This window comes from Engystomops pustulosus, chromosome 10 (assembly GCF_040894005.1).
Source record: "Engystomops pustulosus chromosome 10, aEngPut4.maternal, whole genome shotgun sequence".
Taxonomy (NCBI): domain Eukaryota; kingdom Metazoa; phylum Chordata; class Amphibia; order Anura; family Leptodactylidae; genus Engystomops; species Engystomops pustulosus.
In genome coordinates this window covers 54645077-54671976 of record NC_092420.1, presented here as the reverse complement: position 1 = coordinate 54671976, position 26900 = coordinate 54645077, and the positions used below count along the sequence as shown (strand labels likewise).

Sequence of the window (26900 nt, the reverse complement as noted above, 5' to 3'; positions counted from 1 at the left end):
CGAGGTGCACTTGAAAAGCGCCAACAAAAGTCGCAGTGAAATGTCGCAAAAATACAAAAAGTCGTAAAAATGAGACAATTCGGCACACCAAAATACAGATACATGTCCCCCAAGGTAACTACTGATACATGGATTACACTGTAATTGGTCAGATCCAGTGGCCGGTAGAAGATTACGGAGTTTCAGCATTTTTATTCTCACTAATACACAATTTCTCTTTGATTTTATATTTTATACTACAAAAAAATATTTTAAGTGACAGTTTTGACTGAACTTTTTCAACTTTTCACTTCACTTTTTACAACAATAAGACTTTTTTACTCATTCCTACAATTATTTATACCTACAATGCATAGGGCCAATTCAGTACCTCTGTCCTGACCTCCTCCATTTGGCCTGATGAAGACGCCAGTCCGGCATTGAAAAGCGTTGCCCAACGAATAAAACTCAAATTTCATTTTTACGGCTCATCTTATCCATTTGGTGTGTGGCACGTCCACTTGTAGCCCTGTTTTTTCCACATTGATTTCTCAATTCAGGCTTGGCAAACATACCATAATATATAGGAACACCTTAATTCAATAAGACCTGAGATAACAGTCAGGTGTGGTTTTGGCACCTGAGATGTATGCACTGTCCCAGTCCTTCGCCACTGAACTGAACCTCTCTGATTGGTTCATTTATGTTATTTATATATTGGTGCTGAAAGTTCACCCTTCTCATTATACACATTACACAAGTTGTTTTCTGACCTGCTCAAACAGGTGCGTTACTCCCAGCTAATGGCCAAAGTTGATAATTGTTTCAATTAAAGGGCAATTCAGATATTTTTTCACAGATCAAATGCTGTTGTCTTGTAGAAAAACTTTGCCTATAATATTTATTACATATTTTCTTTGCTATCCTCCGCAGTCTAGCCTTTTCCTGTAGCTACTGTGCTGACTACCCTATCCTCCTTAGTCAAGCCTATTCCTGTAGCAGCTGTGCTGATTATCGTTGTGCTCTCTATTCTGTTTACAAAAAGGATACAACTACGGTTTAACAGAGGGAAGAGGCTGCTGCTAGTGGGATGTCATGTGATGCTCTAAGTGTATAGGTAGCAGGAGAGCTATGTCTGTGCAGATCTGTCTCCTACACAGAATAGTGAGGTAAAAGGCCTCTTCTATTCCCTCTCAGTCCCTCCATTCCAGTTAGTGATTCTGTAGAACTTTGCCTCTCTCTGCACCTTGCACTCTACCATAGACTTCTCTGAAGCAATCTTTCCCCATCTTCTGCTCTCTGGACACCTTCTACACAGCAAAGAAACTGACATTTTTTACATTAAAACAATCATAGAAGACTGTCTAATCACTGACCAAGGATACTGTGCTTCCTCCCCTGCTAAGCTAGCACATAACACTTTTATTAAAAGGACGCTTACATCCTTTCCACAGGATGACAGATAAATGGATGTGCAGGGGGATGTCCAACAGATGTGAACTTGTGATCCACAAAACAGATTACAAATCATTGTATCATTAAGGTACACAACTGCTCATCATCCTGCACTGGTTGGTGAAGTTGGGAGGGGAAAGACATCATCCATGCACTGACACTCATGCAGAGCATATTCCCAGCCTGTCCTGGCTCCAGGTACACAGCTCTGCATGGAAAGACTCAAAGAGGATCTTTATGGGAGGAGATGGGAGGAGCAATGGAGGCAGCAGGAACTCAGAGCTGTCTTCACTGTGTCCAACTACAGAGATAATCTCCAACACCTCACACAGCTCTGGTGGTGTGCGGAAACAACTGCCTAGGGGTTAGGAAGAGGACACAGCCCGCACTGAGAACAGGTGGGTTCCATACAACAGCATTGAGCTGCTGCACTTCTGGATCACACCTAGGGGAAAACTGGAACGTTGCACACCCTTTACGTGACTGTCTCTGTATCCCCCCCCCCCCTCCAGATGGCATTCCTGTCTGTATGTAGAGCTCAGTGGACTTGTAGGAATATCACTGGATATACTGCTAAATTACAGTATGAGAGAACACAAGGCATCATTTTACTCAGGGCAAAGATAGGAAGAAGTCAGTCTCTGCCCACTTCACTGCCACTGAAGATTTCTGGCAAGTTGCATCAGAATACAAAATACCATAACCCTGGAAAAAAAGGGAAAAACAGAACAAATATTGTTTTGTGTGTTTTAAAGGGGGTATCACATATGACAAAAATGTTTTTAAAATTAGAATTACACTTCAATTAAATGTTTTATAATGTGTCCAATTATATTTCACATGAGATTCGAATGGCATGAGACAATTCATCCTTTTTATTAAAACCCTAGAACATTCTAACATTTCACCTATAAATCCCATCTGCCTTATCCTCAGGGTGGTTTTGTTGGGCATTTGATGGAGAAATTCTACCAACAAACTTCTAGAGCCACACATCTGTAGTGGACTGTAAGATTTTCTGTTCGACTCATTAAGCAAGCTGCCAAGATGTGCCTACTCCATTATGAACACCCATGCCACCTCCAGTCTCTTCTGTATCAAACCCCCAAAAGATGTTGATCCAACATGTGAAAGATGGTCAACATTTAGGCAATAAAAGTGAGTGCCTAGTTGGTAACCTGTGTACCTGTGCTGCCTATACTACCATCAATAAAGTGCCCCTAACAGAGGAAGGCCCTTGGAATATTCACACCTTCATTGAGGACTCCTCTGCTGCTGTTGCCATTGATTACCCAGGGACAAGAGGCCTGGTTGAGATTAAAGGGGTTTTCCCACGGGCCTAACTTGCTGATTGGGGGGGGGGGCTCAGTAATGAGACCCCCACAGATTACGAAAACAAGGGGTCAGGTGTGGTCCCAGTTACCTCAGTCGGACCCATCGTCGCTCCAGGAGAGTAATGGAGCAGAAGGCCGAGCATGACTATTCTGCTCTATTCATCTCTATGGAGCTGACTGGGATCGCCGAGTGCGGCGCTCAGCAATTTCCGTCAGCTCCATTGAGATGCATGGAGCAGAACGGTAATGCTCGACTGGAGCGACGAGGAGTCCGACTGAGGTAACTGTGACGCCATTGAACCTCTCATTTTCATGATCCTGTGGATGGAGCCAACATTTTATTCGTGGTAAAACCCCTTTAAAGCCACCAAGATTAATTTGATTACCACTGCCACTTGACCTGCCTGCGCACCAGCTGCTACTCGTATAGATCTCTTATCTATCGTTTAGCTTACGTCCAACTGCTATGGAGGGACCCCTCTCCTTAGCGACACGTGATGCCTGGCCGTACGTACGGGAAAAGATAAAAGTTCTATCCTTTTCCTGTTTGCGGTATGGTGACACGTGCTGCTCACCATACTGTGGCAGGGCGCCATAGGCATGTATGTGGATCGGGTCCTGACTGGAGTGCATTGTTCTGCTACAACTATTTGAGGCATATTCTGATCCCAATGAAAGCAATTTTATAAAGTCACCGTCATTTCTGTTAGAGAAAAATTTTGCCGAAGCTCATGGTAGAGAAGTGACACTCTGAAGTCTGTTGTCCAGAGGAAATCCAAGTATAAATGGAAGATCGAGATTACAGTGTGAACTTTACCTTTCACTTGTGTAGAACTTCCAGCAAGTAAAGCTTGGCAAATCGGAATTATTTACCTTCATGCCCTGTATATCCCAATACAGGATAGATGTGTACTTAAGTAAAATTTGTATGTAAGTCGGAACTGGTATTTTTTATCATCTTAGCTCCATACACACTTTTTGTCCCAGTGACAATTGCAATTTATGTTGTGCTGTCATGGGAACAAGGATTATCAATAAAGCTTCATTACAGACACCTTACAGCTGATCATTACAGCCTGGGACTATAGTAACATCCAGAGACTTCACCAGAGGTCACAGTGGGCAGAGGGGTCTGTAACCAGTGGTCATCTGTAAGTCGTGTACTTCCTACTACTATAATAAATAAGGTGCAGAGCTAAACTTAGTGCATTAGGTGTTATGGCTTTATATGTACTGAATACTATCATGCCATAAATATATATCAGTGCTTCGCATGGATATCAAGATGGACACATTCTCTAGTTTTTGGCTATGAATAACGGATGGACTTTTCTTTTAATCCTTCTTCCAACACGAAGGTCTGCCAAGCATTACAGAGCAGTGTATGCGAGGCCTCTATGAGCATATACACAGCGAGCTGTTTGTTGTGTACTCTGGATTAGCCTCTGGGATTTCAATGTCTTGCAATATTTTTCCCTCCTGTGACTGACGTTAAATCGCCACCAGATCTTCCCGAGTCCAACAAGGCTTTCTATAGAACTGACTTTACAACTCCCGGCGTGGCTTCATTTCATATTTGCTAAGACCTGCCACATCAAATTAGCCTCCCATTCGCTTCATGGCAGTAAATAATCCTGCCTGGCTAATGCCTCGTCATCACTCTGATTAAGAAGACACTGCAATCACCACATCGGCTGCGCCATTAATGACCACAGATCATGGCCGCTTCATACACATAAATACTCCTTCACCTCTCAAAACATCAGAATTCTATATCAGTTATGAATACCTGCATTTAGTGACTTCATTAATAACTTCATATTTCACGAGAAGTATACAAACATTTCATATTTTTATGACTTATTAATAACTTGATCCTTAGAGAAAACAGGAAGTGGAGTTTCTAATGTTTGTCACATACATTTGGAAAATGAAATCATGACTTAATGAGCTCAGGATCCAGCGGTAGACAGAAACCCTGATTATCCAAGGAAAGACGTGAAATGTGAAAAGAAATTAGGGGGGGATTAAGTGGCAGCTTTTGGCAAGTGGAAAGATGAAAATATATGGCTACATAATATTTACCAAGTTTTTTCCACAACATGTCCGCAGTGATACACGAGCCTCTAAGAACCTATTGTACATAGGATATAAGGGAAGAGAAGTCACATGGGCTCTGGTACCATTATGGGGGTATTGTGGATTTTCTTGTTACCATTGGGGAATTTGCCTACAGTAACTAATCAATAACCTATGAATAAGAAACCCCTAAGCTTAGAGTGTAATTAAACTTTCCACAAAAATGTTATAATCAGTACTGTAGATAATAATATATATTTGTAATATACTTATTAAAGAAATATATTCCTGTGTCCCTGTTTTTCCTCTGCCTTCCTTATTTAAGAAATTTGTGTAAATCAGCTTTCTCTCCTGCACTGATGATGTTCCTAATGATTTATCTTCCTTTATTTATATAGTGCACACAGATTCTGCAGCGCTGCACAGAGCTTGCCAGATCAGTCCCTGTCCCCAATGCGGCTCACAATCTAATCAACCTACCAGTATGTTTTGGAGTGTGGGAGGAAACCCACGCAAACATGGAGAGAACATAGAAACTCTTTGCAAATGATGACCCTGGGACTGAACCCAGGTCCCCAGCACTGCAAGGCTGTAATGCTAACCAATAAGCCACCGTGCTGCCCTATAGTCTAGTCCTTTCAGTAAAATATTCTCTAGGTATGGAAAGATTTTTTTTTCTTTATGCTGTGTATGGGACTTCAGATACACTGCTCACTACAGGAGAAAGAAAGAATAGTTGTTATATTTCACTTTATGAATATAATATACATTGTGAGGTGTAAATGCACATACTCATACATCTATATTCTACTTTGTTTCTTTTGCCATTCAATACATACCTTCTAAGCGGCTCACACAACGTGGCACCATTTTTTGATATTAATATACCATCACACTTACATACAACCACAGGCTACTTTCAAGCATGGTCACTTTTCAGAGATCTTTTTATACTGGCACAAAGGAGGTGTAACATATATATGTTTTTTACTGGCACAAAGGAGGTGCAATGTATGTTCTGATTCTTTGGTTATATTATTTATGTGTCTTATATTTTTTAAGATCGATATGCTGTACATATTAATTACGTTGTGACAATTAAATAGAGGGCTCTATAGGCATTCATGACAAAAGAAAAAAACTTTTTAAACTCATCATAGAGGAATCATCTCTGCTTTTTATGAGACCGTACCCTGTTATGGTCCATTGTAGTATTTGCGCTGAGCGCGCATGCGCGGGCGGAGCGGCGAACAGACCGGAACGGCCGCTATCTGGTCGGCATCTCGCAGCCATGGAGACGCTCCGGGCTCGCGAGATTTCAGACCTGTGCGGCACTTCCAGTTCTCGGCAGTCGGATCCTAACCCTGCGCATGCGCCACTCATCAGCGACGCGGCTTGCTTTAAAAGACACAATTAAGGACACATGGTAGGTACTTCTCTTATTGGTTAAAATTGATTTTATATACTGCTACCGGGTCAGTCTTGCATCACCCCCAGATGAAGGCTTGACGGCTGAAACGTACGTCGGGGTCGGCGTGTGGTGACCACTCATGGGTAAGGGTCCATGTGTTAATTTCTAATATTCAAGATTCTTTACATGAAGTATTAATTACTGGTTCATTCTTTCTCTCCTACCCATTTATATATAACATCCAAATATATGCTGTTTCAATTGAAAATTATGTGTTAACAAATCTTTGACTTGTACCCATGCCGTTCTTAGCCAGGGATATTGTCCCCTGAGCATAGGTCTAATTGTAACAAATGATTTTAAGATATATTTTCAATAAAATTGATTTTTAATCTCTATATGATTTCTATGAGGGGGGATTTTTGCTTTTTTGGTTTAACTACTGTCTATATATTCCACATTTTCTGATATATTTGATAAATCATCAGCATTTTTTGGCAAAATATGTAATTGTTGGGTGTTCAGGAGAAAGAAAGAGCAGAATAAAGTCACAGAGAAGCTTTTTTACTTAAATAAAAAAGTATATTACAAAGTTTACTATTATCATCTGCTCTATTCATTTCTGTAAAGGTAAAGTTACACTTCCAATTCTGCTGTGGATATTTTAAGATTGTGGAATCGTGAGACATTGCTTTTTACCATTTTGCCATCATTCCCAGCCTTTTTAAGTTTTATATGCAAGTATCACAACATCCAAGAAAATCACAAGTGAAAATGAGCAATAGATGTTATCTATAAAAGAAATCTTCAACTTACAGAATGACAACGACGGCTAGAGAGAGTAAGGGATAGATTTTATTTAAATAAGACATTTTCGGCACATAGAGGGTTACAGTATTATATCTCTGTTACAGTGCAGTTCCTATACACATTAACATTCCTGAATATGTGCAGTTAAAGTGACATTTTTCATATACAGAAGTTTACCATGTCCCTTTTCTTCCTCGGAGAGAGCACATAGAATATGATATTAGTATGGACAAGTAGTTATTGCATATTCTAATACGCTTGTTATAACTAGCTTGTCTTACAAATGTCCTTAAACCCCCGTAATTGCTTCACTTGGGCTACAATTTTTTCCAGTCTTGCCCAAAAGCCCTTTTGCTCAATGACCTTTAAAGAATGTGTGAGAATACATTGGCATACAGTCTCGTAATTTTCCTTCCCACATGATTTCATGCATTGTAGTAAAACCGAAAGGTAAAAATAAAAAATTTGCAGTTTTATATGGTCTTTACATAATCCTGATATAACCAACGGCCGGGGGGGGGGGGGCTTGGGGGTCGCACAACTGACCCCTTGATGGCTGGGGCAAATCTTTCAAGTAACCCCACCAAATGTGATTGTTGCCTAACTTCATACCTTGTTATTCTATAGGATGATAACTTCTAGCAGCAGGTGCATGTCCATTCACGAGAGCTACTATTTTATATTTCAATTAAGGAAAAGGCATATTGAGTTTTTAACAGTCTGTTTCTCATATAAGGGACATTGCAAAAAACAAAAAATTAACCTTAACCTTTTGTAGGTTAAAAATAGAGTGAACAAGACAGGTGTTGGACCTGAGTAGGGGGCAGGGAAGATAACAGTGCTACATAAGTGCAGGAACATGACAATTTGTACTATATCAATGTGAGAACCATCAACTCCCCCAGTAGCAAAGACACAATCACAAGGAATTCGTCAGGCTTCCCGAATCAGCATCGGAGAACGCATCGCTGGATCACAACTGGACCGGGTAAGTAAATCTGCCCCATTATGTTCAAAGAAAGACTATAAACAGACTGATGTAAAACGTTAAGCTGTTTCAGTGATGCTTTTGTCCAGGTGTGAAGTTTCCAAGATCATGGTCTGGTCTCCCAGAAACATGGACATGTCCAGAAGCCTTGCTAGGAGCCAGGACCTACAGCTTTTCCCTATGCTATAACACTCACTATGAACTAAAGGTTTGTTCTTCACGAAGAAGCAACATAAATATGTACCGTCTTATCTAGTTCAGTTGGTGGCCAATGACTCTCCATGCACTCCGCCTTTTCCAAGGAGACTGAATAATATTAGAGGGCGTCCGACCTTTCTTCACAATTTATGGAAATGAATATTAATCTATAGTGTAATAAGATCTACTTATAATATAAATATGTCTCTGTCTGTAAAATTACTTTTCATATGAATTCCCTTTACATAAAATAAGTTAGGAGAACCATCAGATTTCCCTGGATGTAGCAGAGATTGAGCACAAGCCACTAGAATGGGATTTACACTTCCTCATCAAAACAAAACTTAAGGGGCTTATCCAAGCACATCAAGTTTTTCCTATCCACAGAATAGTGTAAAACTTGCTGATCATGTATCACGAGAACAGGGGTCAGTTGTACCTCAAATGAATATAAAGCTGGCTGCAGATGTGTTGGCTACTCGATTATTCTCTATGGCGCTGGAGGAGACAGCTGAGTGCAGTACTTAGATACTTCTGTCAGTGCAGATGTGTGGATGTCCAACGTGCGGCTCCATTCATTCAGGGTACAACGTGATCCGGGACCAATCATCAAGTTATCCTTGATGTGGCTGGACAACCCCTTTAAATAAATCTCATTAACACAAGTTAAATAGCCAATGATAAAGCACTTGTAATCTGTCATAAACCAGCTTCCTAGTAATAGATCGCTGCCATGACCTGCATACTAGGTCACAGTGCAATGGCATTGCATGGGTAATAAAATAGAAGCTACAAATAACTATATAAGCTTAATATTTACATCTTATCAATAAAATATATTCTAGATAATACTAAAACAGGGTGGAGGATCCATATCAGTTATTGCCAGGAGGAGACTACACGCTGTGTATTGTGATATGTCACATGTTACTTGGATTTCAGGATTCCCTGGCGGTACAATAGTCACAAACACATTATTAATATAAGTATTAAGGAAAGACAATAATCAATTCATAGTCTAGCAAAAATTCCAGTATAAAAGCTAAATTACATAGCCACAAGTACAAACATGATATACCACAGTGCTGCCCAGCCAGGTCCGGTGTCATAGTACCAGCTCGTGGCGGGCATAGCCACTCACCTTCTATGCCCTATGTAGTATCAGGCATAACACTTATCATGGCAGTCTGTACATCCTCTTTATTATTTTATAATGAAAGACCTTACTATGCATTGATGATACAGCATGGGGTGGATATATAGCCTGCATCATGTAGGGCTGGCCGGTCAAGCTCAGAATAAAGCTCTGGATGAGAATGGACTCCAGCATAGCCCAATATCAGTGCAATACAAGTAAGGCCTAGCAACTTAATATATTATGTTAATGTAGAGCAATGCTTAATAATTGATAACACAATTTCCATCTTCCACTTCTGTATACACATTTACTACTGCGACCACAGAGCTGGGGGGGGGGGGGCACAGTGGCCGGGGTGCACAGAGCTGGGGTGCAGTACTACATCTGTGGCTGGGGCTAGCTAGAATCCAGGGCAGCACAAAGGGGGTAAGGAGGGATCAAACGCTTTATCATTCCCCTTCCTTCTCTATTCCTGAAATAAATAAAAGTAAAGAATTTGAAATGTCCTAAATTTTGGCCAATAGTTCTTTAACAAGCAAAATACACGGACACAGTTATAAAAGAAAAAATAAAAAGGCACTGGTAACATACAGAATACACTACAGTACATGAGCCAACATTTTGGCTCAATTGGAGCCAGAGGACAAAAAACCCTAACATATTGTGCAGATATTAATGATAACATCATAGGTTTCTCCACATGTTGTGCACACACTACAAACCACAGCAGGACAAGTAATGCTGCCGCTCTCCTTGGTGGCTCAGGGGACCCCCAACTGTGTTCATGGTATCAGACCTGTAAAAGACCTTGGATACCAGACCCTCTCCTGAATGTGACCATGGGCACTGCACTGCCAGCAATGTCATTCAGGGATCATAGCGGCTGCCATTCCTCTGGGCACCGTGTATCATTACTCATCACTGAGGACAGATGGATGATTAGTAAGAGTAGGAAAGAGGATGAAATGAAATATAATGAACACATCTCAACACGTCTGCGTCTCTGCACCACAATACAAAGACAGAGAAAAAGTGATAAAGCAGGTAAACATAAGGGCCCATTTATCCAAACAAATTTAAGCCAGGAGCAACGAATCAGAGCTCAGCTTTTATTCTTCCAGAGCAGCTTAAGAAATAAATTCTAAGCTCTCATTGGCTACTAACACATGGCCAGTTTTCTTATTAAAACAAAAGATGTTCTTGGTGTATGTTTTATTATTGATAGAGAATAGGAGGGCTCTCCAGGAGCCCGTACCTGCCTCCCCTGTATTACTGTCTGTACCGTGTATAGGGCTCCTGTACAATACACAGAGATCCTTTCCCTCCTGATACATGTAAAGTGGGCAGCAAAATGCACCATTACAAAATACACATGTCATGTAATGAGAACACAAATATCAAGTCATAACAATGAAAAGTAATTGAATGTACCTTTAAAATATCGTACCAGAATAGGTATAGCTATTGTGACCCTCTTTCTGACCTTGGGGAGCTTTTCCACAATCAACTCAAAATGACATTTTTGGGGTTCAGGGGCAGTGCCATCTTTTCAGAAGTCTCTGTTTTGTTTGAATATTATATTCCTCCAAAAATAAGAATTTTGGAGCATCTTTTCTTATACCTCTGTTCCTATGTTATTCCTCCTGAAATGTTATTTCTGCAACTGAGTTATTTGTTGTAGAGAGGTGACGGCTTTTTTTACAGGAATCCTTATAATGAAGCGAAGCTGAGGGTTTCTGAAAATGTTTCCCCTAATCGACAAATCATAAGTTGATTTTGGGAAGCCCTATTTCATTTGAAAAACAATCCTATTACTTCTCGGTTTTACAAATATCTAGACTATCATGTCGCACAGACACAAAAGCTTCTGTAAACAGGTCCATAAATACCAAAGTGCATATCCACTCAATGATATGATCTTAGGGCACAGGGAAAATATAACACATTTGTGGTTGATGATATGAACTACAAGGGATCCCTCCAGGTGAGTTGAAATGATGCATCTAGGACACTTTGTGACACAGTAGTTATAACAGGGAATCTCAGATATTCCCCTCGACCAGCTGCCGTATGTCCATAATTGGAGCTGGAAGCAAGATTACAGGCGTGAGTCATGTTCATGAGGGCTACTTGGACTCTGATCAGTGTTTGACACCGTCTCCTCCTTTTCCCATGGAACTTGAGTACCTAGACTCCTATATGGAAGCTCCTCAGATGATGTCCTGATGTCATAGACCGCTCCCTCCACTGGTCTGCAGAAGAGAGAGGTGGGTCGTACAGTGGTTTCAGGTGCTGCTGCTTCAGTGACAACAACTGTGGGAAATTCGGACCTGCGTCTGTCATGGTCTTTATAAGATACCTCTCCTCTGCTTTGCTGGTGGGCGGTGGTTCTGTACAGGACACTGTCATCTTGGCCAACGTTCCAGTTTAGTCTGGAATCCATGCAAAGTGAAGTCAGGTTGTTCTCACTGGGAGTATTAGTTTTTTTCTGTAGATGACAAAAACAATGTTACTACAAAGGATGGAATACTGTTTGTAAAGAATGACAACGTATAAGTCCTGAAAGAAGAGGAAAACCCAACAACAATATTAACATTAGACAATCCTAAAGTCGGCAATATATTGCATTTCTTGCAGGGGTGTTGTGCATTTGTGTTGCTTCTGGCTGCACTTATATGGGTGAAGGTCTCTACAATACAAAGTGCTGACCATAAACCTTGTGGGATTCTTTAAGACAACTGTCCAGTAAGCCGGGTATAAGTAGCAGACATTCCTCGGTTAGGCTCAGTTTACACCTGCAAAATCAAGCATGGATAAACCAGGGGCATGTACGGATAGATCCAGACTCCATGCCTGTGCTAATTTTCTTATTGTTATCCATAACCTCTTTCCTTCCAAAATCAACTTTTAAATTATGCTAATGAGCCTCAAAGGCGCTGTGGGTGTTACCACAGATCCTCCATGCTGTAGCAATATAGGCTGTTGCACTATTTCACCCTCCCCATCTGCTCCCACAGCACTTCCCCCTCTGCTCCCACAGAAAATATTACTGCAGCAGAGGAAGTTTCCACACAATATGGAAGTGCACAGTAACAGTCTGTAAATCTGCAGCAAAGGGGGATCCGGTAACATCGCCCAGAGCCCTTCGGGTTTATTAGCATAATTTTAAAAGTTGATTGTAATAGGACAGAGGCCATGGATAACAAATATAAGGAGATTACAACGGTCATGGACTGCAGTCTAAATTCCTACAGCAGCTTTCAGGGCCTAGAATGTATTACTAATTAGATTTGATGGTTATGAAGAAAACTCCACTGTATAGATTTAGGTATCAGTTTCCTGCTGAAAGCAGATGATAATAATCTACAGGGATCACTGCATTGTTATACTGTATAAGAGACATCTCAAGAGATAGAAAAGGAAGCTACTTGTGTGAAACAGATAATAAATGGTAAGGGAACATATTACCACCATAGCAGCGGTAATAACCGGAGAGGTCCGTATGTGACCCAGCAGCTAAGCAGGGCTCGCGGGACCCCACCCCAGTAAGCGCTGGACCCTGCTGCTGAATGTAAAGTAATACTTTCCGCTCCGCTGGCTGCTATGGATGACTGCGAGTACTTCCTGCGCTGCTCATTCACATGAGGAATCTTGAATAAGCTCCAGCAATATGTCTGTGTCCTCTCTTTATTACCATCAATTATTTTCATGGTTTTGTGTTATCCTTTTGCAGTTCTCATTATGACACCTTATGGAGCGTCGGTTTATGTTTCCCCTATGTAAAGCTTCTGGTGGGAGAGGATTTCTTTAGATGCCTTATTTCATTAATGACAAAGTTATAATAATGTCTATTAAATAAACCCTATAGACTATGCAAATTTAGAAAACGCAAGCTTAAATTGTTTTCTTCTGTGTATATGACATTTTGAAATGCTATAAATCATGTGAGGTCCATGAGCTTTATACTGGTTTTCTTACTCCTTTGTATTTTACATGTCTTTGGATTTTACTAAAGAGGTTGATGTTTGGCTCTCTTGTTGCAGCCTTCATTTCTACTATGTAAACCTATAGTGCTGTGCGATCTGGGGAAGTGCCCTGCAGTATGAGGGTAATGTATCCCATTCCATCAATCAAAATTGGAAAATTGACATGTGGGTGGGGTCTGTCAGTCTGCAGCTCTATTTCTATTAATAGTGTGATAAGTTCTAGATGAAAATCTCTCTCTAAGATTGAATGCCTCTTGCCTCTTTATTCACACTGTAAGAGGCGAACCAAAGGCATTCTACAGTGGGGCAAAAATATTTGGTAAGCTACTAATTATGCAAGTTCTCCCACTTAAAAAGATGAGAGAAGACTGTAACTGACATCATAGGTAGAACCTTAACTAGGAGAGACAAAATGAGAGAAATAATTCAGAAAATCACATTGTCTGTTTTTTAAAGAATTTTTTTATGGTGGAAAAACAAGTATTTGGTCAAACAAGCCAGATTTTACACGCATTCACAGACTTGTAACAATGTCTTTAAAGGGAACCTGTAATCAGGACCCCTTTTTCTGGCTCCCCCATGTCGCCCTAGAGCAGTGATGGTGAACCTATGGCACGAGTGTGGGCACCCAGGCCATCACCAAAGAGGACTTTAGGTATCTACTTGCACTCCCAGGCAGTCCAGGATTTTCCACGCTCAATGCTATTATTAAGTAACAGCGCTGCCTGGGACTACAGGAGGGGTGGAAATGTATGGACAGAATTTCTCCTCCTTCTAGCTTCTGTATTTTTCCCTCAGGACACTTATACATCTGAAATCACTGACCTAGAGAATAATGTACACATTGCCAAAGAGTTCTTATAGTAAAAGAAGAACTATATCCCCCCCCCCCCCCCAGTTGCTTCCCCCCTCAGGGCGTCATACATGTCTGCCCCACTCCTCGCTGGCTGCTCCCATGGGACTAAGGACACAGCACTGCATACAGAGGGGTAAACTGTGATCTGTTATCTTTTTTGGAAAAAGACAGTTGCTATGCTCTTAATTTACTCTTTGGCAACGTGTACACTATTTCCTATGGGTACATCGGCACTTGATGACAGGTTTCCTTTAAGAGGCTCCTCTGTCCTCCACTCATTACCTGTAGTAATGGCTCCTGTTTGAACTAGTTATCAGTATAAAATACACGTGTCCACAACCTCAGACAGTCGCACTCCAAACTCCATTATGGTGGAGAACAATTAGCTGCTGAAGACCACCAGAAACAAAATTGTAGACCTGCACCAGGCTGGGAAGACTGAATCTGCAATAGGCAGCAACTTGGTATTAAGAAATCAACTGCGGGAGCAATAATTAAAAATGGAAAACATATAAGACCACTGATAATCTCCCTAGATCAGGAGCTCCATGTAAGATCTCAGCCTGTGGGGTCAAAAATCCCAAAAATCTGGCTGCAGTATATGTGTCCTCGCTCTTCACTGCTGACTCTACTACACAGTAGTGGCTGTGCAGGGTAAGGAATGAGAGACTATCAATAGTGTGTACCTGCAGAACATCTAGCTCTAGATATGATTCAGAAACAAGTTTCCACTTTGGATTTCATCACACATACAATAACTTCTCAAAGCAACAACCTAAGAAGAAAGGTGGTCAATGCCAATAACTTAGGACAAGATGCCAAAATACATACATTTATTTATTTTAATCCATATAACTAAAATGTATAATTCTAAAAAAAAAAAAACGGATACAAGGCGTAGCTATGAAACATTGAGACATGTACTGTGGTACGTACAATCCTTTCTGCTCCAGTCTTTTTTCCACTGCCTCGCTCTACCGCTCTCTACTTTGCGGAAGCTCCATTGACATAGAGGAAAACATGGATATCATCATGTATCGTTTCTGACATGTAAATTCTCCCATAAGCCTCTAGTACAATCTCAAGAGACTCATACTATGCTTTAAGATCAATGTTGATCCATTGTTAGATATTTTTAGGGCACATGTTAAAAACACATTCCAATGGTGTGTAGTACTAAAGTAACTATGGGAGGGAATTCTTATGGTAGGAGCGGTTTAAGAAGGTGCAAAGTCGAAGTTTGTCTTATTCCCACAAGTTTAGTCTCAGTATTCAATAGGCAGGCCTCGTATGCTGAAGACTTGCAGAGCATGCTGGGAAAGGGGAGCCATGGGAATGCACATCTACAGTTGCCTACCTTTGGTATAGATTTTTCCTTCCACACTCATTGATTCTGATTTGGCTTGCTAATATCAAATCCATCAAAATTGAAAGCAGGAAAAAAACATCAATGCATCAATGAGAGTCAGAAAGAACGGAAGTCATGGAATGTGTGGCTGTAAAAGGGTTGTGTAGTTACACACATACAGAGTGATACAGACATTTGCAAACCAGACACAAAAGGAAGATACTGGACATACTCTTTAGGCTACACAGTGGATTACCGAGCTTACAATTGCATTGTACAGTATCAGAAAAATGGAGATGTCATTACACCCAGCTGTAAACTGCAGCTTTACCACTTAATATTGGATACGTCTACGACCAACTTCCAAACAAGTCAGTGCATGAGGCTCTTATGGCTATGACAGCAAAAGGTGATTAGCAACTGCTAGACATAAGGTTTAAATCTACTATTTAAGGCTTAAACAATCCTACATCTGTACAACCAGGTATTTATATATGACATAAAAATTGCTTTAAAATGTCAAATATCTAAATTAATATTCAATATATCTACAATAAAAACTAAAGATAGAGCAGAGAAATACTTTAAGATATGAAACATACCGTAACCTTATAGTCCAAATCCTCTACGGATCGGAAGAAGTCCAGACTCTTAGCAGCTGTGAGGCGCCCACCTCCGGGGTCAGAGCTGTGGGTACTAAGCGAGTCCAAGATCTCTCCAAGAAGATCCATTTCTCCTCCTGGCCGAGAGGACAGACTCACATTATCGTATGAAGCGTCACTATCATACAGGTATGCAGACGCTTCCTCACTGTCCTCTGATGACAACCTGTGCAGGGGAGATGGAGGCATGGACTGTGTTAATGTGATGGGAATGATACCTATAATAAGAGGCTTCTGATAAACACATGGTTAGAAGATGAGTGGAAAAACCTCCTTACTAATACCGTACTGATGGCAGGTATAATAGAAGTGTAAAACAAGGTTACATACAGAAAATCCTACTGACCTCTTTGAAACTGAGGGTCATTGGTGCCTGAATGTTCAGGTCAACTTTCTCAGTTCTGTTCTGCTCTTATTTAAATGACGAGATCTTTTGAACCACTTTACATATCATAAAAATGTTTACTTTGCTTTTTTTCATGACATGTGAGACTTTAACTTGAGAGAATGATAAAATTGATAATACATTTTTATAGCATTAGTATACAAATAAATACAAATTTGAAAATATATGCTTTTTGTCATTTTTCCCAATACATTTTTTTAAAGTGGTAAAATTGTATAAATCTTTACCAAAATATGTTATAAATATATACAGTGTCAATCTATGACCGTTCTCTATGTACAGAGGCAGAGGGTGCAGGTGTCTTCTGCAGCTCTGTCTACACTCTGCCTTCAGCTGACAGGTTGGTGGGGGCTCATGTCAAACTGTTCTAACTCTAACAAGTAAATGATCAGATCAGATACATTTGGATGAATTTTAGTTTCATAGAGTAACGTTTTAGCGTTCCCTGATCGGCCAGTTTAGTCTCGACTTCATTATCTCGTGTGTATGGCAGGATTAACATATAAGTCTCTCTTTTGGGATTTTGGATTTACTGTATTTAGTAAAGGATATTATAGCAGGAACAGAAAAACAGGTTTACCATGAGACAATCCCTTTCTATACGTCCTATCAGGATGTACAGATGTCATAAGGGGATGTAATGATGATTAATACCAATCATCATTAGGGAAAAACATCTATCTTTGGAGTCATCCCATTATTCTCTGTACTCTTCACATCCATACTGTGGTATCATTATTATTATTAGTATCATAATTATTATTATTATGTTGTTTTATGCTTTGCATAGAAGTCATGTGCAACCCAAAATGTAATTTACAGCCAGTAGATCTTCATTTTAATGTTTTAGTACATTTCTGAGGTCAATGACATTTGCCCATTATCCCTCAGGGTTATATAGTATCACTCACTTGCTGGCACTGTCACCAGTATCAGAATCCTCCAGACCAGAGTTATGATTCGCTGGGCCGTGCATCTGCCGATTCTTGCGTGACTGAAAGAAAGAGAAAGAGAAAAAAAGACTATTGCTTCAAATATTTACAAGTAGCCTGAGCCTACCATAAAGTCAGACCGACATAATCAGAGTGGACAGAAAATCATTTTATAGGGTTAAAACCACAGCACATAAGGGACAAGACTGCACATGGACAAAAAAATAAAAACAAAAATCTCCTGTGTGTGATATCATTTGACCACAAGAGGGCAGTAGAGTATCTCCTTATAAAATCCCGGGAATGGCTTCATACCAGAAGCTGCGTCTCCATCATGGCGTGATCCTAATATGCTATCGCATTCTCTAAATCCAGGATTAACTGTGTGAGAGCAGCGATAACATCTACAAAACCACTCATTAAGTGAAAAGCAGCATATTTCACCTTAATCACGGTGGACGGATTAAAAACTGTGTAGCATCAGGGATTTAGAAAGATCCAAAATAGATGGTTATTACTTAACCCATTCAGACTGATCAGGCAAATAGTTGTCTATTTGCTGTGTTAATATCACAGGATGTATCTCCTACTTAGTAAAGTGACACTTGTACGTAGCGGAATGGGCATTTAGGTAGGCAAAGCTTGATCCAAACCTGGCAACGTGGTGCAATATAGCAGTGAGGGGGTTACTTTCATTAATGCATCTTCCCCTGTGGCTGTTGCAGAGCAACTGAATTGATACTAGTTTTTTTTCCAGATCTAATTGGGGATTTTTTTGAGCGGAATGTTGACATTTTCACCAGCGCTGCCAGGCTAACGAGGAAGTCACCATTGCTAATTAGGGAAGCACAGAGGAGCGGAGACTAGATTATGGGGAATGGTGTCAGTATGACAGAAAACAACTTCAAACCAGCGCTATGGCGATTCTGGAAAAAATAACTTCTAGATGTGCCCCTCCTTTACCGCTATCTCAGGCCTAATCAACCAGTTTACCTTTCAGGGGCACAGGGTTAATTGACGCACATCTAAAATACATGTCCTGCAATGTTGTGGAAAATAAGGGAAAGCTTACATATGTTCTTAATCAATTCTGGACCAATAAACTAATCCCGGTTAATACATTTTGGCATTTTAAGAAACTACTGCATACAAGTAGGTTTACAAGGGTACATCTCACATAATACCCCAATAACTATTTCGAACATTTGGAAGAATCAAATGTCAATAAAAGTTTAGAAAGAAAAAAAAACATCACACAATTTTATGTGAATGTGGCCAGTGTCTTCATCAGAAATGCGACAAAAAGCAAAAATAAGCATCTTTCTAGGTGCATATTCCATACCAATTCATACAGGGGTGACATTCACCTGAAGGGTTGTAAAAACTTATTATAATTATTAATTGTTATATTAATTATAATTATATTGGAGTCATAATTCCTGGCAAATACACAAGCACATTCATTTTTATCCACACTTATTCATTTTCCTAGTATATTCATGTGATTCATCCATTCCCGATCTCATGTGCTTGGTTGTCACAGTCCTCACCTGCGAGAGTTTCCGCTTCTCAGAAGAAAGTCGCTTTGTGCTGTTTAAAGGGAAGGTATTGGAGTTCATGGACTCCAAACTATCCACACAATTTTCTTCCTCAATTTCCTGCAACAGAGCCGCCATGCATGTGCAGAGCATGCAAGACACATGCAGTTAGTAACAAGCAACTTACAGTACATATTGTCATCTCATCAACAGGGACAGGTTTGTTTTCGGTCAATAGGTCGTCTATACAAAAGGTCAGGTTGGATATAGGAGCCAAGCACAATGTGGATGTCCACACCTTAACACAGACCTTAAGTCCTGTTCACAACTGCCTTTGGACTTCTACTATTAACTTCTGTCCACTAAACAGTAATAATGGAAGACGAACTGATCTGTTTAAATGTCCATTTATGTCAATGTAGTCTCAATGGATTTCAAAAGTGTCAGACTGCACCACTTCCGCCAGGCTTCCATAATTTTACCTGGAAATAATGGTGCTACTGCTGCTTACTTCCGGAAGTGGTCTAAACGGACAGAAACGGGAGACATAAACAATATTCTGTTCGACTAATCTGTTCATTATCATTTTTGAAGTCCAAACTGAGACAAAAACTGATATCCAAGAGGAGGTATAACTTCACGGGGTAAGTGGGGCTGGAATTCTAGTTGGTATAATCTGTCATGCAGAGGTCTATAATTTAATTTTAATGATTAGTTTTTTAGCATCACACTGGAACATATTTTAGATACACTTTCACAATAAAAAACTCAAAACACATTAAAGGGATATTCTAGCCTTAATAAGTTGAGGCTCCAGTATAAGGGGGCTGTACCCTCAAATGTACCGGATGAGCAGGAATCACATATATTCATATCTATGGCAGTGTGGATAATAGTTGGGCGCAGCACTTCCCTGGGCTACTTTTGTAAACAGAATGGAGCTGCAGTGCTCATGCTCAACCACCCCATTCGTTTGGGGTGCAAAGGATCTGCAACTTATCCCCTATCCTGAAAATGCTTATTAGTCAGGGGTTTGGTTTTTTTTATTCTAAATGGTTGTTTGTTTTCCTTGATTTTTGCCATTTGTATTCAGATGAGCTAAACACCAAGTTTGGTAGAACGAGGTTTAACATTACATACTTTGTTCTAAGCTGAAAAGTTGTGGAGTCTGAAATGTTGTAAATTTAAAATTGTCATGTTCCGTGCCCCCTACAGTAAAACCCAATTTATAGTATAAAAATGTTTTCATTAATATTTCAAAGGTTAAACTTCAGCTGAAAACTCAGGGATATAAATGGAGAATTATATTTTTTTATTTCTAGGTTATCAAATAAAACCAAAAGGCAACAACAATATGACACAAATCAGTAAAACAAGAACTCACCTTATTTTTTAGCTTGCTCTTCACATCCTTGATACCTTGTTTGGCCTGCAATAAAATATATTTTAGGACTCCACAACGGCCATGTTTATGTCTACTTCATGTCAATTTACTTGGGATGCATGATTTAACAAGCCAATGGGGCAGATTTATCAGGTGTCTGAAAGTCAGAATATTTCTAGTTGCCCATGGCAACCAATCACAGCTCCCCTTCAAAATATTCATGAGTACTGGTAAAATGAAAGCTGAGCTGTGATTGGCTGCCGTGGGAAACTGGAAACATTCTGACTTTCAGACACTTGATAAATTTGATCCAATGTCTTTCTTTTTCCATTATACTTACATACATATAGGCGTTCTTTACAGCAGGGCTCGCTTTAATCACTGCTGTATTGATCAGAGCACCTCCTTTCTGTAAAAGAAATATTTAATGATTTTTATGTAAAATATTTATATAAAAAATTTACAAACACACCTTAGGATACTGTCCATTGAGTTCAATTATAAAATGATATACCGTATACAGGCGGTCCCCTACTTAAGAACACTTGACTTACATACGACCCCTAGTTACAAACGGACCACTGGATATTGGTAATTTATTGTACTTTAGTCCTAGGCTACAATAAACAGCTGTAACAGTTATCAACGGTGTCTGTAATGAAGCTTCAGTGTTAATCCTGATTCTAATGACAATTCAACATTTTTAAAATCCAATTGTCACAGAGACCCAAAAAGTTCTGGCTGGGATTACAATGATAAAATATACAGTTCCGATTTACATACAAATTCAACTTAAGAACAAACCTACAGACCCTATCTTGTATGTAACCCGGGGACTGCCTGTATACAGAGTATAAGCAGACCCAAGTATAATCCGAGACCCCTAATTTTAACAAAAAACTGGAAAAACCTATTGACTTCCATATAAGCAGAGTATATAGCCCCCTGTAGTACATAGCCTGAAAGTCCCCTGTAGTATACAGCCTGCCAGACCCTGTAGTATATAGCCTGTCAGCCCCCTGTAGTATATAGCCTGCAAGCCCCTCGTAGAATATAGCCTGCCAGCCCCTCGTAGAATATAGCCTGCCAGCCCCTCGTAGAATATAGCCTGCCAGCCCCCTGTAGTATATAGCCTGCCAGCCCCCTGTAGAATATAGCCTGCCAGCCCCTCGTAGAATATAGCCTGCCAGCCCCTCGTAGAATATAGCCTGCCAGCCCCTCGTAGAATATAGCCTGCCAGCCCCTCGTAGAATATAGCCTGCCAGCCCCTCGTAGAATATAGCCTGCCAGCCCCTCGTAGAATATAGCCTGCCAGCCCCTCGTAGAAAATAGCCTGCCAGCCCCTCGTAGAAAATAGCCTGCCAGCCCCTCGTAGAAAATAGCCTGCCAGCCCCTCGTAGAAAATAGCCTGCCAGCCCCTCGTTGAAAATAGCCTGCCAGTCCCTCGTAGAAAATAGCCTGCCAGCCCCCTGTAGTATTTAGCTTGCCAGCCCCCTGTAGTATATAGCCTGCCAGCCCCCTGTAGTATATAGCCTGCCAGCCCCCTGTAGTATATAGCCTGCCAGCCCCCTGTAGTATATAGCCTGCCAGCCCCCTGTAGTGTATAACCTGCTAGCCCCCTGTAGTATATAGCCTGCGAACCCATTGTAGTATATAGCCTGCCAGCCCCCTGTAGTATATAGCCTGCCAGCCCCCTGTAGTATATTGCTTGCCAGCCCCCTCTAGTATACAGCCTGCCAGCCCCTCTGGTATACATTCCTGTGTTCAGGGCTACGATGGATAGAAAAGGGCCTGCTGGAGGGGGGAGTCGGAAGGCAAGTACACTGGTTTTTTTTCTTGACTCAAGTATAAACTTGGCTTATACTTGAGTATATACAGTACTGCAAGTAACAAAAGACAGTGTAGTTGAGGCCACAGGAGAATAGAATGTTGAGTTTTAACTTCATGTTTATGCGGGGTAGAGAAATGGAGCTGTTCATTTTAAAGAGAACCTGTCATGCAAATTAACCCACCGAAAATAAAGATTTTATTAAAAAAACTTGATTAAACAGCATTGCCCTTATCCCCAAGGGTGCTGTCATACAATAGCATTTTGAATTAGTTCTGAAACTAAATCAATACGCACAGGGCGTGCCACGTATATACGATTGCTCGTGACCCGCCCCTGTGCATTTTGATTCCGTTTTAAAATGGAATCAAAACGCTATTGTATGACAGCAGCCTAAATGGTTCCTTCCCATAGCTGCAATGTTACAAAAATCAGTTTGCAAACTTATATGCAGCTCACCGGATCTGAGTCATTCACACTTAAGTGAGCCATGCATTTTATATTTTATTTGCATTGCCCTGCCTCTTTGTTCCTGATCGGCAGGTCTAAGTGCTATGATATTCTGCTGTATGGAACATTGAGAGAAGGATCTGTTACATCATTGAGCAATTAAAGACACGTGACCAGGATGACGTCATCTCTTACATTTTCATCGTCTACCCTACGTATGTATCACAGAAGCCTCCGCGGAGGATGGGGAGAGTAGAAGCTCATGGAGACCTGCAGTGATTTCATTGCTAACGTAACAGGACCCGCTATGATGTCACCCTGGTCACATGACATGCTGGGAAGAGGCAATGGACATGGGGAGGTATAGATACAAGGGGGCCGGCTGAGCAGGACATTCTAACTCTGATGCCAGGTAACATAACATAAAGTAGATTTATGGGGATGTAAGTGAAACGATGCTTAGCAAAAGGAAGGGTGTCAGTTAGTTTATAGGACTCTATGGGAACATGTCAATAGTTGTATTTGTTAAAATTTAGGGAAAGGTTCCCTTTAAAGATACATTTAAAAGTCAGCATGAAACTTGGTGTTACAATATGGACTTTATTAAGAATTTTCTTGCAGAAGTTTTCATAAAATGACTGCAGTTGCAGTGTAGTCCTCTCACCGATTCATTAATTCCAGATATTGCATTGTTGATGGACAGCCTTCTATCTATGCTCAGCATAAAGAGAAAGCTGTCAATCAGTAGCAGAGTGAAGCCTGGGCTGACACTCACTGTGGCTAAAGTGACACGTCCTGGAATAGGGGGATCCATCACCACTTTGCGCTTGGAGGGCACTTTTTAATGACAAACACCATTGTATGCCTCCTTACAATTTGGCTCAGACCTACATGTATATACTTCATAGTATTCTACACTATCAGCCATATTTCATTCATGATATGACTCACCTTCATTGTATGCATCCACTGTTGATACGTCCGTGCATTTCCTGAAATATAAAATCCATATTGAATTGATCTTATCTGGTATGTGTGTAGAAGTTCAATGTATTATAATGTATACATTAGACTGGATGTTATAATCTATTAACCTCAAAACCAATAAAAACTATTAAATCAGAAATACCAAACAAAAAAATCCCAAGAAACACATCAACACTGGTTATTAATGAAAATGATATACCGCCACAAAATCCACCTGCAGTTATCTCTTCTTCAAACATGTCGGAGAATCCACGTCCTGAGTTCAGCTTCTCTAGACGACCGTCAATAAACTGATTGGAAATACAAGCCAATTACATATCTGTGTATCCAGTCAATAACAAAGACAATTATTTCCCTGTTCTCCCTGTACAGTCTCGCGTGGTAATATCACTGGAGATATACACCGCCAGTAGGATACAGTTCATGGACAGAGCACAGAGAGATAGAAGGATTCTCTCTGTACAGAGTGGTAAAACCCTGATATCTTGCTGGGCGAATCCCATTGTCCAATAAATCATAGAGCAATGAGAACTATCTGGTGAAATTTATGTGTCTGCTCCTACAGAGGGATTAAAAATAAGGAAGGTCTTTCATGAAATAATAAAAACAAGTATTATTCACTGTTATCATCATTTAAAGAGTCACGGCCCTCATTACATTTTATAATATGGAAGATCTGATTAAACAGCTTTACTGTGTTATCCATTCAGCTTCCGGCAAAGCTATTTTGGAGGTTTCCCATTTCTTCATTTGGCCTTAAGCTATTGGGATCTTTAAAAGGCATCACTGCCCAGATCATCTAATGTCACACGTCTTCATTCATGGTCCTTGTGTTGTCAACTAAACTGATATCTGAATGGGATTGACAAACATCCCATGTATCTATGTCTGGGCACTGCCAATTGGACATACTGGACTTGCCTGATCTTTTGTGTCCAAGAGAGAGTCAAGTGGATCCCTCCTATAAATGATACAATGTGAGGGTATACAGCTTCTCTATCTGCTAATATGATACATAAACACCTGCAATCCTCCCTTGGGCTTCGTTCTGCTGCTTCCGGAGCCATGACCATGTGCTCTCTCTACCCATTTGGTTTATTGCCATTTTAACTATTTGACAGCTTTAAGGAATTACCCAGAACCCAATTACACCCAAACACTGAATCTCTCTTTGTGTGAAATTTTAAGCCTCATCCTTTATCTGCCCAGAAAGAACAAACAAGTATCTACATCAGCAAGAAATAGGCAAAGAGTTGTCAAATCTTGGTTCAGTAAAATGGTATCTTTTTGTATCTCTGATGACAGTGGCACCATAATGATGGAGACAACCATTGCAAAGCATGATACAGACTGCAGTATACTGTACACTATGATGGCACCCTGTATGTCTCTACCTGCTTAAAGAGCTGCAGGTTTACAGCGTTCTCTAAAAACTGCTTCATGGTACTGGAACGATGGGCTACAAAGTTCTCTTCTGAAAAGGAAACTGGTTCTCCCTAAAAAAAAATGAAAGTAGAGCTAGTGACAACATATAAGAATCACACACCATGGAGGGATATATAGTCCTCAAGAGAAGCCGAAGCTGTAGTTATTACTGTAGTTAAAACCAAGTCACAGGATTTGTCTAGAGGTTAAAAAAACATGACTGCTTTCTTCCAAAACAGTGCCACATCTGACCATGGTTTGTATTGGTACTGCAGTTCAGCTCCATAGAAATACATGAAGCTTAGCTGCAATACCACACACTACCCATGGTCAGGAGAGGAGCTGTTCATGGAAGAAGGCAGCAACCTCGCGATAACCCCTTTAACTGCTCTTCGATTAACAAGACAATCTCTTTAAAGGGAAAATATATACATTTACATGCAAGACATTTCATTATCCTCCTCCAAAGAGTCTAAGTTTACTTTAATGGCATCAATATTCTGCATTGTTTTTCTCTACTGTAAAATCACTGGGTCTCCCCCTTTCAGAACCTTTCTTTTAAAACAAATAAACAACTTTTTAGGATACAAATTTCCTAATATAGAATATGCTGGATAATAATGATGGTGCATCTAAAGACTGCCTATAATAAAGCAGGTCATACACCTGGAAGAGTCATCCCTGCAGACTGAAATCCAGTCCGAGCACGCCATAGACTTTACACATCCTCCATTGAATCTTCTATTAATTAGATTAATATAGGACAATTTACAAAATGTTAACACTTTTAACCATTCTTTTCCCATTACGTCTTCCCCGCTTGAGCAAGGTGTAGAAATATTGTCTCTAGAAAAGGTTTTGTGTATCTCTATAGCTCACCCACTAGTAAAAGAAGCAATGTGCAGTGCACTTTGTAGGCTAAGAATACATTACCGTATATACTAGAGTATAAGCTGACCCGAGTATAAGCAGAGAACCCTAATTTTAGCACCAAAACTGGGAAAACCTATTTACTCGAAAATAAGCCGAGGGTGGGAAATACATTGGTCACAGCCTCCAGTATATAGCCAGCAAGCCTCCTGTAGTATATAGCCAGCAAGCCTCCTGTAGTATACAGCCTGCCCCCATGTAGTATACAGCCAGCCAGCCACCAGAAGTATACAGCCAGCCAGACCCCAGTACAGTCATGGCCAAAAGTTTTGAGAATAATACAAATGTTACTGCAACAGGTTTTATAATGGCAATTTGCATATACTCCAGAATGTTATAAAGAGTGATCAGCTTAACAGCAATTAATTGCAAAGTCAATATTTGCCTAGAAAATGAACTTTTTCCCCCAAAATACATTTTAACTTCATTGCAGGCCTGCCTTAAAAGGAGCAGCTAACATTGTTTCAGTGAATGCTCCAGTAATACAGGTGTGGGTGCTGATGAGGACAGGGCTGGAGATCAATCTGTCATTAATAAGTAAGAATCACACCACTGGACACTATATAAGGAGGCTGGAGCTTGACATCATTGTTTCTCTTCTGTCAACCATAGTTATCTCTAAAGAAACACATGCAGTCATCATTGCAATGCACAAAACAGGCCTAACAGGGAAGAGTATTGCAGCTAGAAAGATTGCACCACAGTCAACAATCTATCGCATCATCAAGGAATTCAAGGAGAAAGGTTCCATTGGTTCCAAAAAAGGCTCAAGTGCG

At 40.4% G+C, this 26900-nt stretch overlaps 1 protein-coding gene across 6 annotated transcripts in view; it reads right to left on the bottom strand.

Annotated features, from left to right (window-relative positions):
• Positions 1–7095: 7095 nt before the first annotated feature.
• Positions 7096–26900, bottom strand: part of DENND1B (DENN domain containing 1B) — a 122716-nt gene continuing 102911 nt past the window's right edge. For 3 of the 6 annotated variants that reach the window (XM_072128093.1, XM_072128095.1, XM_072128097.1), the window contains 9 exons: positions 25164–25265; positions 23969–24059; positions 23734–23774; positions 20845–20913; positions 20505–20549; positions 19133–19240; positions 17562–17644; positions 16185–16410; positions 7096–11880 (listed from right to left, as the gene is read on the bottom strand). In XM_072128093.1, coding sequence (XP_071984194.1) covers positions 11491–11880; positions 16185–16410; positions 17562–17644; positions 19133–19240; positions 20505–20549; positions 20845–20913; positions 23734–23774; positions 23969–24059; positions 25164–25265 — 1155 coding nt within the window. In that variant the 3' untranslated portion in view covers positions 7096–11490. Of the gene's footprint in view, positions 11881–15591; positions 15641–16184; positions 16411–17561; positions 17645–19132; positions 19241–20504; positions 20550–20844; positions 20914–23733; positions 23775–23968; positions 24060–25163; positions 25266–26900 lie in introns of all 6 variants that reach the window. The other 3 variants (XM_072128098.1, XM_072128094.1, XM_072128096.1) reach the window with 3 other exon arrangements.